The sequence below is a fragment of the Anolis carolinensis genome, chromosome 6 (genome assembly GCF_035594765.1).
Source record: "Anolis carolinensis isolate JA03-04 chromosome 6, rAnoCar3.1.pri, whole genome shotgun sequence".
NCBI classification, from domain to species: Eukaryota; Metazoa; Chordata; class Lepidosauria; order Squamata; family Dactyloidae; genus Anolis; species Anolis carolinensis.
Genome location: NC_085846.1, coordinates 74,486,018 through 74,506,246, shown reverse-complemented (window position 1 = coordinate 74,506,246; position 20,229 = coordinate 74,486,018). Strand labels below are relative to the sequence as shown.

General features: G+C 38.5%; 1 protein-coding gene across 14 annotated transcripts in view; it reads right to left on the bottom strand.

Moving 5' to 3' along the window:
- nek10 (NIMA related kinase 10) overlaps positions 1 to 20,229 on the bottom strand; it is a 106,521-nt gene that overhangs the window by 32,499 nt on the left and 53,793 nt on the right. For 13 of the 14 annotated variants that reach the window (XR_010007100.1, XR_010007098.1, XM_062983787.1 and 10 more), the window contains 4 exons: positions 17,939 to 18,009; positions 13,731 to 13,944; positions 12,242 to 12,413; positions 12,077 to 12,163 (listed from right to left, as the gene is read on the bottom strand). Coding sequence is in view for 11 of the 14 variants with exons in the window: in XM_062983787.1 (XP_062839857.1) it covers positions 12,077 to 12,163; positions 12,242 to 12,413; positions 13,731 to 13,944; positions 17,939 to 18,009 (544 nt within the window). In the remaining 3 variants the exon portion in view is untranslated. Of the gene's footprint in view, positions 1 to 12,076; positions 12,164 to 12,241; positions 12,414 to 13,730; positions 13,945 to 17,938; positions 18,010 to 20,229 lie in introns of those variants that run through there. The other variant, XR_010007101.1, reaches the window with a different exon arrangement.

Here is a 20,229-nt window from a genome sequence, read left to right as displayed (position 1 = left end):
CTTTTACCTGAAGTGTACCGGTAGTTTGGACACCTCAGGTAAAAGTGCATGAGTTCACGCATTTTGGGCGCTGTGTGGATGCACCCTTGGACACTTCTTGGAGGATTGCTCCTTCAAATACCAGTTTACCTACAATTTGTGGTGGACAAGTTTGACCACTCCAGCAGCCATTTTTATGCCCTAGGCTCCTTTAGGTCAACATGGATTATCAGAAATACAACAAGCATTCTGAAATTGCCAATAGTCTACTTGTGCTTCTCTAAAAATGAGTATTTTAATGTTAAAACTACGCAGGAAGGACTTTCAACTCATTTAAATCATAAACTGTTCCACCTGGAGCTTCCTCTCTTTTTTATCCAGAAAAAAGGTTAGTTGGGATTCGAGAAGTCTTAAGGCCACAGAACTATACTTTGCCCAAGTTTGGGCAAATATGGCAATCCACTGACATCTCCTCCAACAAGGTATTATGGAACAAGTCACCACCTGTGGATAATCACCAGTTCTGAATTATCTGGGACCGGTGGTGGCATTTTTCCAGGCAAGGAAAAAGCAGAGTTTTTTCGTGAAAACTGAGTTCTGCCTCTGATGTCTTGCCAAGACACTGTTTTTTAATGGCAAGCACAGATGTGCTAGGGGTTAGAAAATACATCTGTCCCAAGATGGCAGATGTAAGTCACAGCAAAAGAAACATCTAATTGCAATTTTAATGAATATTTTAAAGAAGATTGTGCTTTGAGATTCACTCCTGGATCAGTTGGATAATTAACTTCCCGTCAGCCTCCAATTTCTGCTCTCAAGATATGAATTATCTAAATCTCTTATCTGAAATTAAATGGAATACAACAAGAAACAACTGTTGTCAACAACTCTAAAGACCTAATGGACTTTTAAAAAAGCCTTTTTTAATAAATGTTGTGTGGTGTGGTCCATCGTAACACCTAAAAGTATTCTAACTCATCAAAGGGTTAAAATTAGCTTTTTCTCAAAGTCATAACAAAGGAATTTCTCCTGAATGAGGAAATTGGAAGTAGACATTTGAATTATAAAGCCTCCCCTTTTGGGGATAAACCGTAACCTAGCAACAGCAACAACAACAACAACAAAACTGAAGAAAGTATAAAAATGTATTTTACTTCCACCTTGTGTTCAGATATTAATAACTTTTAAGACAAAATGACTATGGAAGGCACATTTGCTGATTGGAACCAGTTGGATTTAACCAAAATTTGATAGAACTGTGATGACCCATGGGCCTTGTAGTCCTGCTCATGACATTGTGGTGCCTGATGAAGAAGAAAACTTGGGTTTTTTACCTTCCCAGTCAGAACTGGATTCTTCCCAGACAGATTCTTCCCAGCCAGATCTGGGAACCTTGCACCTGCAAGAGGATTATGTTCCAGAAGTATGTCAAACAAATACTGAGGCTACATCTCCAGTGTTTTCTCGCCATGAGTTTTGTAAACAACAGAGAGGCTTGGAAGCAGCCTCGCGCAGGAGTGCGAGAATAATTGCTAAGAATTTGCCAATTAAGCCTACTTTCCATGAGAATCTTTAAGGAGTCAAACATCTGGTCTCAGAGATTAGCTTTCGTTTCTGGTTCCCAGAGAACTGCTCTCGGCGGGAAAGTTAGACTCTATATAGGTGTTTTCCCCGCGGAGTAACTTTGCGGAGTCAATTCGTCAGCCTCCGGAGCGAGTTGTGTCTGGACAGCGCGCTCCGTCTCTAGCCTCGTTCCTGCTCAAGCCTTGCCTTGTTTCCAGCCTTCGCTCCTGTTTCCCAGCCTTTGTTTACCAACGGACCTTGCCTTGTTTTCCCAGGACTAAACCTTGCCTTGTTTCACGGATTTTACCAAGTTATTCCACGGACCTTGTTCTTGTTCCTCGTTACCTTGTTCCACGTTTCAAGCCTTGTTCAAGTATCAAGTTATTTCCTAGCCTTGCTCAAGTTCATGGACTAAAGGACCTTGTCATCTCCCCTCACTTTGCCTGGCAAAGTGAGTGTTTCGGTTATTGGATTACAACTTTGGACCTTAATATTTCATATTGGACATTGTTTCTTTGGACTAATTTTGACCTTCCCTGAAAGGTCTACTTCTGGACTAACTTTTACATTTGCTTTTACTAACTTTATATATTTCCTTAATAAAGATATTAGATAGAATCTGGCCTCTGCGTATGGTTATTGGTGCTCTGTAGCCTGGGTCGTGACAAGAACTGAGAATTATTTTTAAAAAGAAGTAACAGCAGAATTGAAAGGAACACATAATTCTCTGGCAAAGCTGACTGAGGAACCAATTCAGACAAGCCAGAATTTGGTGAAATTTGAAAGAGAAGTAAAGAAGTGGATGCTCACCTGTATAAATTGTTTCATAATTTAAGATGGAATGGAAAAGAGATGTCTAGAGTTTATGATAACGGCTAACGAAGATTTGTGACATAATTAAGATTGACAGATTGATAAAGCTAATGGAGAAGAAGTACTTGTTTAACTTCAAGAGACACTGGGGGTTTATTGATTAATATGAGGTTGGGGAATTGACTAATTGTGGGATTTATGAGCTAGCAATATATTACTAAATGTAGTTACTAAGTGTGATTACACAATATTTCTTAAAGGGAGTAGAGGAGTCAGAACTACAAAACCATCAGATAATGTGAGAGGTCAGTAGTTTAGTTTTTAAATTTGTTAGTTTTGCTTTTGAATGTACATTTTGCGTATTGATTTGATTTAGTAGTTTTGTTAGTTGTTGGAAGTTAGTGTTTTATATTAAGAAAAATGTTTGTTTTTGTGTTTGCTAAATTTTTCTTTGCATATGTCTGTTTGTTTGTATGATGATATGTTGTTTCTTTGAATAAAAAAGTTAATCCCGTCTGGATTACTGTAATACACTCTACATGGGGCTGCCTCTGAAGAGTGCTCAATAACTTCAGTTGGTCCAAAGAGATGAGGCCAGGTTGCTCACTGAGGCTGGCTACAGGAAGCAGACAACCCTCCTGTTGCAGCAGCTCCACTAGTTGCCAGTGTGTTTCCGGGCACAATTCAAAGTGCTGGTGATGACCTTTAAAGCCCTAGATGGTTCAGGTCCAGGCTATTTAGCTGACCGCCTCCCCTTGTATGAACCTGCCTGGGCCCTGAGATCTTCAGGAGAGACCCTTCTCTCAGTCCCACCTCCATCTTAAGCTTGGTTGGTGGCTGCTCTCAACTCTAGATCTCCCTGCCCAGGAAAGCCAGAATGGCCCCCTCTTGTTGTCCTTCCAGCGACAGACGAAAATCTTTTTGTTTAGACAGGCTTTTAAAGATGAAGGTTCTTATGATTAATTCAGGGGGTGCTGTGGTTTATAACTTTGAATTTGTTTTAATGATTTTAACTGGGCATTTTTAAATACTTTTTATATTCAATCCTGTTTTAATGTTCGTATATTTGTATATTTTAAATGGTTACACTGATGCTTTTATGTTAAGCCGTTCTGAGTTCCCTTCGGGGAGATAAAGGGAGGTATAAATAAATATAATAATAATATAATAAATCAATAATAAAAGAACTACTTTTTGCCCATCCCTTGCCTACCATGTATCATTCAGATGTCGAGTGGTGGGGAAAAGTAGCCCGGGAAATAACTTGGTCAGTATTTTAAGGAACCCGTTCTCCAGGCATAAACTCGTTTCCTTTATATGTCTTTTTTTTTTTTTTTTTGCTTTCTGGTTCCATTTCCCTTTTGAGGGGATGATGCTTTGAGGAAGAGCACAAATCTGAGGATCACAGTAGCTCCATGGGCCAGAGGTTTGATATCTGTGTGGAAATCACTATTTGCAAACCTAGCAGCTGAATGACTTTTGTTAATAATTGCATTGCTACTCCCACAAGGACTAAAGTATTGCAAGAAATGTTTCTTTTTCCCTAAGGAATGCCACTTTCATAAAAACATTTTAAGGTTTGCCTTTTATCAGGAGTTTTCACAAAAGAGGACAGAGCAATAGATTTAACTTTATCAGATTTTTTAAAAAAGGAATTTGCATCCCTAGTTTCCTTCCTCTATTTGTGCAAGGTTTGGTAATTGTGGAGCAGAGAAAGAAATACAGTAGCGTCTCATTTATCCAACATAAACGGGCCAGCAGAATGTTGGATAAGCAAAAATATTGGATAATAAGGAGGGATTGAGGAAAAGCCTATTAAATGTCAAATTACGTTATGATTTTACAAATTAAGCACCCAAAACCTCATGTTTTACAACAAATCGACAGAAAAAGCAGTCCAAAACACGGTAACGTTATGTAGTAATTACTGTATTTATGAATTTAGCACCAAAACATTGCAATATATTGAAAGCATAGACTACGATAACATTGGCTACTAACAAATTGACAATAAATAAAGATAGAATTGCATAAAATGAACTTAAAGTAACAACATTGTTGGAAATTAAATCCATAAAAAGTTCAATCCTTGTGCCTAGAGAAACAGCTGTGGATCGGGGGCGGGAGGCAAACTGCATTGCATAATCCAGAACGTTGGATAAGCGAATTTGGATAAGTGAGACTCTACTGTAATACATAATATCAACAACAAAGTGTGGGGCTGGTAAGGGATGGAAGCTGGCGATTTGCATTAGTCCATAGGCAGAAACTGCCCACTTCTGACTTCTAGGGTTGCTCAGAAAAAAATTACCTAAAAGGCTACTTGGAACAATGCCATCCTTTCCTTTGGTAAATGCCAAGTATATGTTTTAAACTCTTCAAAGAATTGCTTATTAAATTCCGTTTGAAATCCCTTTTCAATATCTTAATTAATTTTCTGAGGCTAACTCTGGTCTTAAAAATCTATACGTTATGGATTGTATCACTTCTTTTTTCTTAAGGATTTCTAGCATTGAGAAATAATGCCTAGAATAAGCTATTTTTGAATTCTACAATTTAATTACTAGAATGGATATTCAAAGTTTTGATGTCTCTTCCTTAACATTATCATTAACTTGCCTTTGCTTTCTAATATGGTTTCTTTTAGTCACTGTCTCTGATTCAATTTCTTATGCATGCATTGGTTACTTTCAAATAACTTTTCTTTCATTCATTTTTTATTTCATAAGATAGAATCTTGGTGTGTTCTTAATACCTAAATATCTAAAGTTGTTATCTAATTCTAAAATTAAACTTATTTTAATTAAAACCAGGTCCCAAATATAATAGCTATTACCAAATGAAGAAGAAAGATCTTGATAGATAGATAAATAAATACAGGAACAAAGATATGCACAAGGAACAAAATCTAATTCATGTATATATTATGGAACTGCTTTTACATAAAATATGTTAGGATCAAATAGAAAGAAAATAGGAGCAATGACAGTGATTGTTTTATGAACAGGCACTGTTGTGTTTATTTTTGGGCTAGGACATTCGAAGAACCCTAGCAAAAAGCAGGAAACTGCACCTGTGTTAACCTGTGATACACCTCTAAAATATTAATGGCTTGATTTTTGAAGAAAAGGTGGCATCATGAAATGACTAAGGTCAGTCGATATTTTATGATATAGAAACAGAAAATCAGAACTTGAAGGCGTTTGAAAGTACAGATGTGCATTACATAGATTTGATGATTTATTTAATATTTATATTGCAGTCATAGATCTGGACCCACATCAGTTGCTATGTGACTAGTATAAGGATGAAAATAGAATTTTTGCAAACAGGAGAAGCTTTATGCCACTGAAATTACTTGGATTCAACCTTAGGATGTTTAAATCAGAAGTATAGATACTGGGGGTACACCTCTCTCCACATTATATTTTTAACTGAAAAAGTCTGCTCATATGTACAGTTATGTTTGGTACATTTGCTAAGATCCAGATCTGTGCGGGATCTGTTGGGTTCTCCTTACCATCACAGCTAAGACAATGAACTGGTTTTGAAAACAATCCTTTTAAAACATATCACAGGGCAGAAAACAAATTGCATCCCATGTCTCCTTATGGTGTGAGCACCATTTTTCCATCCTTGAAGTTTATTTATAAAGTATTTATTTAGAACAGGAGTTCTCAAATTGTGATCTGCGGAGCCCTTTGAAAAAGCACTTAGCTCAGTCTGACTTCTGGTTGAAGCTGAGGATGAAATCGCAGGGGCCTAGCAGAATAATTGAGGATGGGGTCCATCCACAATGCAAAAAAAATCACCCCAAAACTGGTAAATCTAAGACACCATTGATTATACACATCCCATTTTTGAAGCCCCTAAAATGGGGAAAAACTGTGCCTTAGAATCAGTGAAAAACGATATAATATGATTAAAGAAACTATCTGGCTGGAAGATTGAGTTCTGGGCTTTATTTCATTTGTTTTAATTAGTAAGTAATGAGTAATTTTGGGGGAAAGACAGTGCAGAAAATTAATAAAGCATGAACAAGTATATGAGATACTGGAACTCCTGGACATCTGATGAAAAGTGGGTTACAAGGATAATATATTTTCCTAAGCAACCATGACAAGGTACTGTGAACCTATTAGAAGACCAATCATAGAATCATAGAATCATAGAATAGTAGAGTTGGAAGAGACCTCATGGGCCATCCAGTCCAACCCCCTGCCAAGAAGCAGGAAATCGCATTCAAAGAACCCCCGACAGATGGCCATCCAGCCTCTGCTTAAAAGCCTCCAAGGAAGGAGCCTCCACCACAGCCCGGGGGAGAGAGTTCCACTGTCGAACAGCTCTCACAGTGAGAAAGTTCAAAAGGGAATCAAAAAGGGGAAAAAATGACAACAGCATAAAAGAGGTTACTACTGGAATACTATTACAAAGCACATTTGTCAATTTGAGGTCACCAAAAGAGAATGCATGTCATCTAAAAAGGAGTGCTCTGAGAATCTAGGATAGGAAAGCAGTGATTATGTCACCAAAGACATTTTAATTGAAATAACATCTTCTCAAATATAAAACTTGAAGACATACAAAGAAAGGTAAATAAAACAAAGTGATTAGACTGAAGATGAATGTTGTGTTGACAAATGAACAAAAAAAATCCATGCGCCGGGCTGTGGCGCAGCTGTTGAGCAGCTGCCTTAAATCACTCTGACCATGAGGTCATGAGTTCGAGGCCAGCCTGTGGCGGGGTGAGCACCCGTCAATTAAAAATAAAAAATAGCCCCTGCTCGTTGCTGACCTAGCAACCCGAAAGATAGTTGCATCTATCAAGTAGGAGATAAGGTACCACTTATAAAGTGGGGAGGCAAGATTAACTAATTTACGACCTGGAATGAGGAAGTGCCGTCAGTGTGGATGATGAAGCAGCTGCTCCCCCCTGTGGCCAGAATCGAACATCCCCTCAGAAGAAGGTTAACTTGCCTCTGCGTGTCTCTCTCTGTCTCTGTTTGATGTGTTTATGGGCATTGAATGTTTGCCTTATGTGTGTTATAATGTGATCCGCCCTGAGTCCCCTTCGGGGTGAGAAGGGCGGAATATAAATACTGTAAATAAATAAATAAATAAATAACTCTAAATGAGAACCTGTTACAAAATGTGTTTGAAGTCTTTGGGACTTTTGGTGAGCAGAGAGGGAGTGCTTGTTCAACTCAAGTGATCTGAGAACTATCCATTTGACTTGAGCTGCAAAGACCTTTTTCCTCCCAGCATCTTCTATTCAAAGAGATATAACTACCTATTCATTATCAAACAGAAGAAACAGCTTGGATGGATACTGTCACAAGAAAGTTGCAGCCCAAACTGGGACAACGTCAAGATATTCCTCTGACCAATTTTTAGTTCAGAATAAGTGAGACTGATATTAATAGGGGTTTTTTTTTTTCATTCTCTGTTCTTGTAACTATCTTTTCATTTTTAAGATATTGTGAATTTGAATGTCCCAATGTGATAGATCAAAGGGAATACAACTATCACAAAGATATGCGAACACTAACACCTTTGAATCAAGAAAATTGAAGTTACCCTCTGTTTTCACAGATTTTATGTAATGAATTCAGGGCAGCTTGCCAAGGTAAACTAGGCCACATACAGAGCACAAGGTTAGAGAAGAGAGAAATCAATTCAGGAAATACATTTTAAAAACCTTTGCTTTCTTTGTTGATGCCAAAGTTAGTGCCACTAGCAACAGAGATACCTAACTCTAGAACTTTTTTAACAATCAGTTCATAGAAAAAAAAGTTTTAATTTTTCCATTTTTTTTTGAAGCAAAGCAAAGTATGCATATAGGTTCCTTTCAAACACAGTTTTTATTTGTTTTTACTGAATATGATACAATTAAAACTGCACAAATAAACAATGTATCACTCACAACAGACATTGAGTTAATGGCTTCGAAGTGACATTACTTTCTTCAAAATATCATAAGTATTAAAGAGGCATTACTTGGAGTGGAGTAAACTATTTCTAATGTAAATACTGAAATCAAAGATTCATATCAAGAACGGGAATGATGCAGCTTTCTGAATGTTGTTGGACTACAATTCCCAGAAACCCTAATCAGTTAGCCAATTATGATGAATTAAAAAATGGAAGATTGCATTATTCTTACCTCGATTTATACCATGAGCATTGATATTGAAAGCAAAAAAGCATTGAGAGATGTATAGCATAAGTACTAATGTATCATAAGTCGAGAAATGTTTGACAAAAAGTGAACACAAAAAACCAGGGTCGACCTATTTACAGTTCAATGTAACCTGGCTTGACTGATCCATAGGTATACTATTAACCTTGGCAGGATAATAGCAATGGTGGCTTTTTGGCACTTGCCCCTTGCAGCAAGGAGAACAGAAGAGATTTGTTGCTTATTTTAGGTTGGGATGGAGTAAAATGAACTTATTATATCCCAGGAGAATTGAAAAGAAGCATAATCTCCCTTTACTCTCATTACTGCCATGCACGCCAGAAGTCTCTTATCTCGATAACGGGTTTTACTATTCTTCACCAACAAGACCTTCACAAAACTGATGAGCTGGGCAGCCTCATCATCTAGCTAGCCATATGTTCCCTGCTACCACTGCCACTACCACCACTCTAACAGCAGGTTTGTTTTGCCAATATGGTCACTGTTTACCATTGCCATCAGTAACAAGGCAGCAACAGCAGTGGGAGAAAGAGATCTTCTGCCCATTGCCAAGCCCTTCCAATTTGTCGCCCTTCAACTTCCAGCTTTTATGCTGCTTCTCCAAGTTGTCTGATGGCCATCCAAGCCCCCTAGGTTCCTTCTCTGGCTGAGAGAGCTACCCGAGCAGCTTCCTCAGATCTGACAGCCCTAGCAGATTCAGCTGAGTAATTCTTTCTTTTAAAGTTCCCTCTTTGTTTCTGACACTGAGCAGGATGGAGCATAAAGAGGATGGGATGAGAGGAATGTGTTGGAGAGAGAGAAAAGAGAATCCACTCACACCTTCTTTAGGGTGATCCCTTGGGAAGGGGAGACTCCCCACCCCTCTCCCCCATCCTTCTTTTCCCCTTTATCTTCTCTCTAGGAACACAGACTGCAGTCACTTCTAGAAACCCTTCAATTTGAAATATTTTCCTGAAAGGCCTTCAGTTATTTATTTATTTATTTACAGCATTTATATTCCACCCTTCTCACCCCGAAGGGGACTCAGGGCGGATCACATTACACATATAGGCAAACATTCAATGCCTTTTAACATAGAACAAAGACAGACAAACATAAGCTCCGAGCGGGTTATTCGAGTTATTCGGGTTGACTCCTCCTTATTCAAAATGTTTGGGACCTGAAGTGTTTTATATTTTGTAATCTTTCAGATTTTGGAATATCTGCATTTACATATACATACTGAATGAGGAATAAGGAAAGAAAGTTAGTCACACATTCAACACCCAATAAGCTTTTTTTCCTCAAGGAGACCTTGCTCCACCACTGTCAGGAAAGGGATGAGGGGAAAGGACTTAAGTTTCTGCGGCTCTGCTCATAAAAGATCCCTGTAAAAAGCAGATTTCCCTGACTGTCAGCACATTTTCCACCCATTTTGCAAAGTAGCTCTTGGAGCTGGGAAGGGAGGAAGAAGTCTAAGTGGATTTGGTCATCCACTAGCACTTCACTAGGCTATTGCCTCCACCAGTCTCTGACTGGAATTATTCCTATTACAGCATGTCTTGCAAAGCAAACAAAAAGGCATTGTTGGAAGGTTGTTAGATACAATACATTTGGTGAAGAGCCCCTGCAAGCTGGAAAGTGAGGTATCAGTGAGCGAGACTGATGGTAGAAGTGGCCGAGTGAAGCATTAGTTGGTGGTAAATGTGCTATTACTGTTCAATTCCTTCCCAGCTACGAGGGCTACTTTGCTAAAAGGACAGAAAGTGTTTCAAGTAAGTCCAGTGCTTTTTACAGGGGGGCTCTATGAGCAGAGATGCAGGAACTGCAGTCCTCCCCACTTCCCCCTTTTTATTCCCCCACCCCTTGTCTATATTTCTGACAATGGAGGAGCAAGGGCTCCTTAAGGAAAAACTCAGCAGATGCTGGACATGTGACTAACCTCTTTTCCTCAAAGGTTGGAGCAGGCAACCAAAAGCAAAAAAGTTTCAGGTTTTGGATTTTGGATAAGGGAGGCTAAACTGATGTGATTTAGCATTGCAATAAATCCTAGCACAAGCTACCATTCATCCTGGTGTTAATATAGTATCTAAAATAGAAAAGAAATACATGCTTTATATCCTTTGTTATATTCTAAATTTTAACCTTGACTTATACTGCATCAAAATCCATATTTTTGGCTCCCAAACCTGCCCTTGACTTGAACATGAAATCAAACTTATACATACATGGGATACATGTATTGTATACACAGAAGTTTTCATGCAAGAATTTTACTAAGTGATGAGCCTCCACAAAACTAAAATTATATTGCATATAATAGATTTTGCCTTCTCATCACATAACTTTTTTGCCTCAAAATTTCAGTTTCCTTTAAAAAGAGGTAAGGTTTCTATCCTGCACACCTGGGAGAGAAATTCTTAAAATAGGAAGACTTGGAAAGTCAAGGTGACCTAGATAAGCATTTTAGAGCTCCAGTTTAAAACTCTTTTTACGAAAGTTTTATATGCCACATAATTATTTCACTCTGGTCTTTTCATGAAAATATCCTGACACACACACAATATATATCACTCCTTACCTCAAAATCCAGTCAGCCAAAGCCAATGTGCAATTTTAATTGCATTAATGCTAATTATGCAATAAAAATTTCTCATTGGAGAGACATGACTTTAAACTCTAATACAAACTTTCGATTTATTCCCCTGCTGCCCAGTGTATCCAGCCTCAAATGTTCATAATGTACCTCATCTTAAGTTCACTTTGTTTCAGAAAGGGCTATATCTCATGTACAGTTGGCCCTCCATATCCACAGATTATGCATCCATGAATTCAACACAACTTGAAAATATTCCTCAAACAAAAATCCAAAAAGCAAACCTTGATTTTGCTATTTTATATAAAAGACACCATTGTATATCTGAGGACTTAAGCATCCACAGATTTTGATATCCACAAAGGGTCCTGGTATACTACAGAAATGGGTCGGAAATAAATCTGTTTTCCCTTTTTTATTCAGTGCAGTAGATAGACAGAGACTGTAAGCTTTTGCTTCTATATTCAGCTGCAGTTACTCATTTCATCTATATGTGGCCTTTCGCCCCATTGGCAAAATATGATCTGGCCAAAACACCAGAACTGCCAGTCCTGGAAGGTTTCGAGATCAGGAAATCTAAAAACAGAGCCCCTCAATGTTCTGTTGTTTTTTTTTCCAGGGATTTTAGAAAAACAGAAGTGGACTTCTATGTCATTGTATATAAGAGGGCTTGAGCATACATAGATTTTGGTATCCACTCAGTTTTATATAGGATCGGGGGCAAAATTATTATTTTTTTCACTTTTCATTGAGGATGCTTTAGCTGAACTTTCCATGACCACTTACAAAAATTTGAATGAACACTATCTTTCTCCCACAGCCCATGTTGTTAATTAACAGCTGCTCAGATGCATGTATCAAAATTATTTAATTGCACCCCAAACTTCAATTAGTAGATTTCCAATTTCCAATATTAGAGATTAGAAGTTTTGCATTACAGAACTTACCAAATGCTGAATCTTTGAGAGGACTTGAACTTGAGCTACTGGAATTATCTGATACATCTAGTTCATCATCTAATTCTGAGAAGACATCTGTAAAAAAAGTCACAAACAATTTTTTGTATCCAATTCTGATTAGCATGTACTAAAGAAATTATTCATCATCACTACCTTTTTCTGTAGTGCAGTTATCGTCTGACAAGGCTTCATCACAAGTTTTGTCAACATCTTTTCCAGAAGAGTGATGGAAAATTTCAGGCAGGTCAGTGTTTTCAAAAAAATCACTTTTTAAACTGGCTGCTCCACTGCTACTGCTGCTGAGACTTGACTTTTCATAATGTTCCTTCAAAGGAAAAAAGAAACAATTTGTTTTGACACTGCAATTCCCAGAAGATAAGTTAGGTGTAATGTTCTAGCAGCATTATTAATTTTCTTCAACTTTTTAGAAAACTGTTTATAAAAATTGCTACCCAGCACTGTACAAGACATTGTATGACCTACATCTTGCATTTTAATCTGTTGAGAAACTGTTCACAGATGATCTTCAAACATGAAAGCTGCCAACTGAGAAAGGTTAAATCATTTTTGGAGTTGTACCAACACTGATTTCATATTTTTATCCCTTTGCAACCTTGTCTTGATTTCTTAGTTCTATAGGTTTGTTTGATTGATAGAAATATTTTTCTCACCTAATCTAGAGATAGGCAATAAAAGCCATTAACCAATTATGACACTAAATATACATATATTTAAATACAATAGCCCAAACTAATAAACAGATATAAATACAACTATGTACTAAATTCCACACTCTGGTAAAGAGAGATTAAGCCATAATAAGGGCTCCAGAGACCCAGGCTTTCATTTGTCACTGATTGATCTATACCATAGTTAAATATAGCTATTTTGCTGGACTGAAGCAAGTGGTCAGAATACTCGATGGAGACTTTGGAAATCCAATTTCTAGTTTCCAAAGTCACGAAATTCACCAAGTGATCTTGGGCTCTCTTAGGCTGACATACCTCACAGCAAAGAGGAGCCAAAACAGGCATTCTGCCGTGAGTTCAATGGAAGAAAGGTGAGATATAATTATCAAAGCAATGAGTTCAATTTATTAGAGTGAATTAAGCAAATAAGCATTTGGTCTTTGAGTGTTGAGAATTTGTGACACTTTCCACTAACTGTGATCACCAGAGCTTGACAAGCAACCAATACAATTCTTTTCAGTATGAGTCACAAGACAGAACTTTGGTGGCTGAACTTGTGATATTTTCTTTCTCTCCTTTATTCATACAATATACAGAGGCTCATTCGAACATTGTCCAATGCAATGACAGACATGAGAACAGAACAATACTCTACCATGTTGTGTTGTTTTTTTTATACTGTATTTATACCCCACTCTTCTCACCCCCGAAGGGGGACTCAGGGCAGCTTACAAACTATGGCAATTATTCAATGCCAAATTCAGATAATAAAAATATCAATAAAACACAATATTATAAAACTATAAAAATACATATCAATTAAATAGTCTTTCAAATGGTTAAAGCATATCAAACAAATCAAACTTACATTGCATTGAAGCATAATTACAGGTCTTACAATCCAGTGTTTCTAGTTCTATTATCTATGACAAAAACTTTATATATTTACCTACCTGAGATAACACAGCAAGGTGATGGTGACATGTCACTGCATTCCTATTGGCCTCCATGAAATATCTCTGAGTACGCCTTCTCTCCCGTTCCAATTTCCTCTCTAAGACAAGCTGGGTAGTTGATAAACCATCTAGATATTTCATCATAACATCAGATATCATTGAACTGACCTCAACTATGTCAGGACGATTCTCTGCATCAGGGGTTAAACACCTATAGGGAAAAAATCTTTCATCATTCAAGTAATCTACAGCATGAGCAACTAAAACCCACCTAATCCCCAGCGAAGTCAATGAAATGATATGAACATCTGTATAAGTAGATCCAAGAAATGCATCATAAAGACAAAACATGATGAAGTTTCCTCCCAGACAAGCTGTATGAAAATAATGTTATAGTCTCAAGTTCACCAAAATAGAGAACATTCTCCAAAGAGAAACCTGATACCCCCACACTTTTTTCTGTATGTCCCCACTGGTACAATCAAGAGGGCATTCACCACATGAGCCATCACACTCTTTTTTATAGAGGGTGTGATGGTATTATTAATCTCTATCTTCTCATTGTCTATATATGTAAAAGGGTAATGAAATTTCGGCCTAGGACAAAACAACAAAACTACACATCCCAGAAACACTAAACTTGGCAGCACAACCCCTCATCCATGCCTCTACGTTCATACAACAAAAAGAAAAGAAAAATAAAGTCCTAATTAGAGGGAGAGGAATAATTGTTTTTAGCCAATTGCTGCCAGTTAGAAGGCTAAGCTCCACCCACTTGGTCTCCTAGCAACCCACTCAGCCTAGGGGACAGGCAGAGTTAGGCCTCACTTAGGCCTCTTCCCCACTGCCTATAAAATACAGATTATCTGATTTTAACTGGATTATATGGCAGTGCAGATTCAAGGCCCTTCCACACAGCTATATAACCCATTTATAATCTTATATTATGTGCTTTGCACTGGATTATCTTGACTCCACATTGCCATATAATCCACTTCAGTGTGCATTTTATACAGTTGTGTAGAAGGGGCCTCATATAATCCAGTTCTAAGCAGATAATATAAGATACTTTATTTCCCATACCACCATACTTCGCCACAGCAACGCGTGGCCGGGCACAGCTAGTCTATCTATATATATAAAAGAGTGATGGCATCACGGCGATGGACAAAACAACAAATCTACAGCTCCCCCAAACTCTAAAATTGGCAACGCAATCCATCATCCCCGCCTCCAGTAAGATACAACATAATCAAACAAAAAACACAATCACAACACCAAAAAAACACAACAGGCAATCTGCGCACGCGCAGAAACACAGTCCTCCCAACTCTTTCCGCGCGCGCGCACACACACAGAACCGTTCCCCTCCCTCCCTCTCTTGCACCTCCTCCACCGCCGAAGCCAGGGACATCTCCGCCTCACGAGGCTGAGCTCCCCATCCTCGAATCGGGAGTTCTACTCCAAAACACCCGGAGGGCCTAAGCCGACCCTTCCCTGCCCTCACCTCTCGCCTGGAAAACAAAAAGGTCCCTCCCTCGGGACCTTCCTGGTTTTTGGCGCCAACACTGTCATTGCCGCGCCAGGCACTTCTGGGAAAGCGAGTCCTGCCTCTCTCCCTCTGTGTGGAGGGGCAGCCTTTCCCACCCCTTTCTCTTCCTCTCGGGCCTGCAGCGGCGGACGAGCACCACGTTGCCCGCCTTCCTGGCCCGGTTCCCCTCCTCCTCCTCGCCGCTGCTCAGGCCTCCTCCTGTCCTCCGCGGGAAGAACATGGAGGCCGGCATCGGGAAGCGCGGAGGCGGGGAGGAAGGAAGCCGCGACGCCCCAGGCCTGCGCCTCCACTGGAGCCCGCTCTTGCCTGGCCTACAACCCACCACCACACCGGCGCCACCTCCGGTAGGAGGGGAAGGGCCGGGATTGAGGGGCAAAGGGGAAGGGCAGACCTCACCCCGCCACGCCTCCCGCCTGGCCCCTGAGCACGTACAGAGCGCCTTCTCCTCTTCTCTTATTTACCCTTTTCCAGGGCCCGGGGGATGGCGCAAACGCCTTCCTTGCAAAATTATAAATATACAGTAGAATCTCACTTATCCAACATAAACATCCCAGCACAACATTGCATAACTGAATATGTTGGATAATAAGAACGGATTCAGGAAATCCCAATTAAACATCAAATTAGGGAATCATTATACAAATTAACCACCAAAACATCATGTTATACAACAAATTTGACAGAAAAAGTATCACAATTTAAAACACTGAATACACAAAAATTGACTACTAAAACGCAGACTACATTGGATAATCCAGAACATTGCATTACCAAATGTTGGATAACTGAGATTCTACTGTAAGATGAAATAATTACTGTGGTGCAGTAATACACAACAATATAATCTCTACAATCACAACACTAAATAAACAACACCACTCTGAAAACGGGAATTCCAGACAGGAAACAATCAGGGCCAGCTAACACCTCCCAACAAAGTATTCCCATCGCCAAAGTCTGGGAAATCCTCTGTTTTCTGAGGGTCACAGACAGTAGAAGCACATAAAATATCACACACAACACCACTCTGAAAACAAGGAAATTCCAGAGAGGAAACAATCACGGCCAGCTAACACCTCCCAACAAAAAATTCACTCAGGGAGGAAACAGCCAGGCTTTAAAGCTACAAGGTCATTACATGCTAATCATTTTTCCTAATTGCAGCATTCATACTTCCCTCCAACAGACAAAAACAATCAAAAATATTGTATATTCACAACCTTTTGAAAATAATACCCCTGATGGTGCAGCGTGTTAAAGCGCTGAGCTGCTAAACTTCTGGACCGAAAGGTTGCAGGTTTGAATTCGAGGAACAGACAGAGCCCCCACTGTTAGCCCCAACTTCTCCCAACCCTAAAGTTCAAAAACATTCAAATGAGAGTAGATGAATAGGTACCACTCCAGCGGAAAGGTTACGGTACTCCATGCAGTCATACCACATGACCTTGGAGGAGTCTACGGACAACGCCAGCTCTTCAAGCTTACAAATAGAGATAACCACTAACCCCCAAAGTCGGACACGACTGGACTTAATGTCAGGGGAAAACGTTTACTCTTTACCTTAACTACCACCAATTCCTCAATACTTTATTTCCCATACCACCAGACTTCGCCACAGCAACGCGTGGCCGGGCACAGCTAGTATATATATAAAAGGGTAATGAAATTTCGGCCTAGGACAAAACAACAAAACTACACATCTCAGAAACACTAAACTTGGCAGCACAACCCCTCATCCATGCCTCTACGTTCATACAACAAAAAGAAAAGAAAAATAAAGTCCTAATTAGAGGGAGAGGAATAATTGTTTTTATCCAGTTGCTGACAGTTAGAAGGCTAATCTCTGCCCGCTTGGTCTCCTAGCAACCCAATCAGGGGACAGGCAGAGTTAGGCCTCACTTAGGCCTCTTCCACACTCCCTATAAAATACAGATTATCAGATCTGAACTGGATTATATGGCAGTGTAGACTCAAAGCCCTTCCACACAGCTATATAACCCATTTATAATCTTATATTATCTGCTTTGAACTGGATTATTTGGACTCCACACTGCCATATAATCCACTTCAGTGTGCATTTTATACATCTGTGAAGAAGGGGCCTCATATAATCCAGTTCTAAGCAGATAATATAAGATTATAAATACAATATGTAATAATTACTGTGATATAATAATACAGAACAATATAATCTCTAAAATCAGGACAGTAAATAAGGAACAACACTCTGAAAGCATAAGCCACAGTAACGCGTGGCTGGGCAAAGCTAGTACTTTATAAAGAAAGGTAGAAGAACATTTAATCATCAACCCAGAGCTCCCAGATGCCAGTATCCACAACCTTCATTTATAGGGTAAACTGGCTTTCTTGTGTGCATCCCACTGAATTGAAAAAAGCCCATTCTAGCACAGAAGTACAAGAAACCACACAATCAGAGCACTAGACTATGATTTTCTATAATAAATTCTAACTAGTCCAATTTTCAGTGGCTTCTTACATTTTGGCTTGTACTATATGACCATACCTTTTTATTTGACTCAGTCTAAAAGGGTCTATATGTTCACAGGCACACACAGACTGTCATTGAAGTTAAGCAAATTTCCCTCTGCCCAACTTTAATGAGAAACATAAGAAATTACAGAAAGATACTTACCTTTTAATTATAGCTGATACCTTTTCAGAAAAAATACCATCTGGAACTGGCTCATATGCAGCTTCTACTATCTGCAAAATAAATTAATAATAATAATAGTTTTATTTCCTACTCACTTCTCCTTGTGGCTTGAAACAGGTTACAACATTGCTAAAAACACATAATCTTCTAAAAACATTCTATAAAATACACACATTAAAACATGTTTCTACAAAATAAATATTAAAATACACAGGCAGGGGGTCCTGCTATTTGGCAGGGGGTCCTGCTACTTGGCAGGGGGTTGGACTGGATGGCCCATGAGGTCTCTTCCAACTCTACTATTCTATGATTCTATGATTCTGTGAGAACAAAGATCGAACATAAGACACAAGTTTAAAATTCATGATTGGAACTAGATGGGTGAAAACTGGAATTAAAAATAAAGAACAAGTGTTTTTAAATCTTGCCAAATCCCCAAATACTTTCAACTTAATATTTAGCACTCTTGAGTGTATTTATTAAGTAATCTGCAAATCACCCACAAATGCCCTTCATTTATATTATTATTGCTTAGTCTTAATTCCTGTAACCCTCGAATATTTTTGGTCATCAACATTCAAAATTTTAAGTGCTGAAATGAACAACAATGCGGAAAATGGGCATCCTTGCCTAATTCATTTCTGTATCTCATATGGGTTAGAAAACTTTCCAATTATTATCATTCATGCTGTGTGTTCAGAATAAATTGATCTAACACATGTTATAAAATTATTCACAAATTACATCTCCTCCAATACTTTTTTTTAAAAATTCCAGTTTAAGTCATCAAAAGCCTTTTCTGAGTCCCTGAAGAATAATTTTCAATCTATCTGCCAAAATCATCATAAATATTTTCCATTCATTTTTTAACAATGATATTGGTTTATAATACTTTGTCAAAATCAAAGTATTCTCTAGGTAAGTAAAGGTAAAGGTTTCCCCCTGATGTTAAGTCCAGTCATGTCTGACTCTAGGGGTTGGTGCTCATCTCCATTTCTAAGCCGAAGAGCTGGCGTTGTCCATAGACATCTCCAAGGTCATGTGGCCGGCATGACTGCATGGAGCGCCGTTACCTTCCCGCTGGAGCGGTACCTACTGATCTACTCACATTTGCATGTTTTCGAACTGCTAGGTTGGCAGGAGCTGGCGCTAACAGCGGGCGCTCATTTTGCTCCCGGAATTTGAACCTGGGACCTTTCGGTCCACAAGTTCAGCAGCTCAGAGCTTTAACACACTGTGCCACCAGAGGCCCCTATTCTCTAGGTATCATAGTTATATTCACCTCTTTCCAGTTATCAGGGATCTTCCCATTGTGTAAACTGAGCTGATTGTCTGCTGCAGCATAATATCTCAAAAGAGTCTTCCCTGTAGCAGTCTTATTTATAAAAGCACAAATTTCTCTAATTTAATAGGTACATTTATGGCTCTCTTCTGCTCTTCTATAATCTTAGATAACTTCTGCTTAGGCTAATATTGTTCTAATTTTTCCTTCGACATGTTTTGATATTTATGTAAAAAGGATTAAATTGGTGCACTTTCTATATTTTCTCACTATTCTTAATCATAACATTACTCTCTTGTCTTTTCAAAATAATTTTCTTTTCCTTTCTTAGTAGTCTCCCAGCTTTATTTGCAAATTCAAAATTATTTTGCTTTTAAACATTTCATTTTTTTCTTCTAAATATCTTTAGCACTTATTTCCTAAAGAACTAAAAAGCTTTGTTTCTTAAAGATGTTGATGTGTTTTTATGACATCATTATGAGCAATTCTGGAATTCTTCAAGATATTTGTCAAGTGTTGCAAAGTTTTATGGTAAGTACTGACTTTGAGGAGTGTAATAGCCTTTCAGAACCACATTTGCAAAAAAAACAGTGAGCGTTTTATTATGTTATAAAAAGTAATAGCCCAGTTCCAATAAATGACTGTTTGATTGTGAAGTGTATCTCATTTTAGGGAGCCACATACAAAACAGGTATAATAGCAAAGAGAAGAGGAACGATACAATATGGATGATAGGAAGAGCTAAGTATATATATATAAACAATAAATATGTAGATGCTTAGGAGTTAAGCAGAGTATAAGATTCAGTGTCTCAATTTGAGGGCCATGCTCTCTTTCAGTTCTTCAATTCAGCACTGAGAACTAGGCCTGTTCTCTCTATTGTAGCCATTTAATCTAATTTTATGACTCTGCTCCAAAATCCCCATGTGATGCAATAACACTTTACTCAGAAAGTGTTTCATAGAGCCACAAGAAGCAAAGAAGAAAA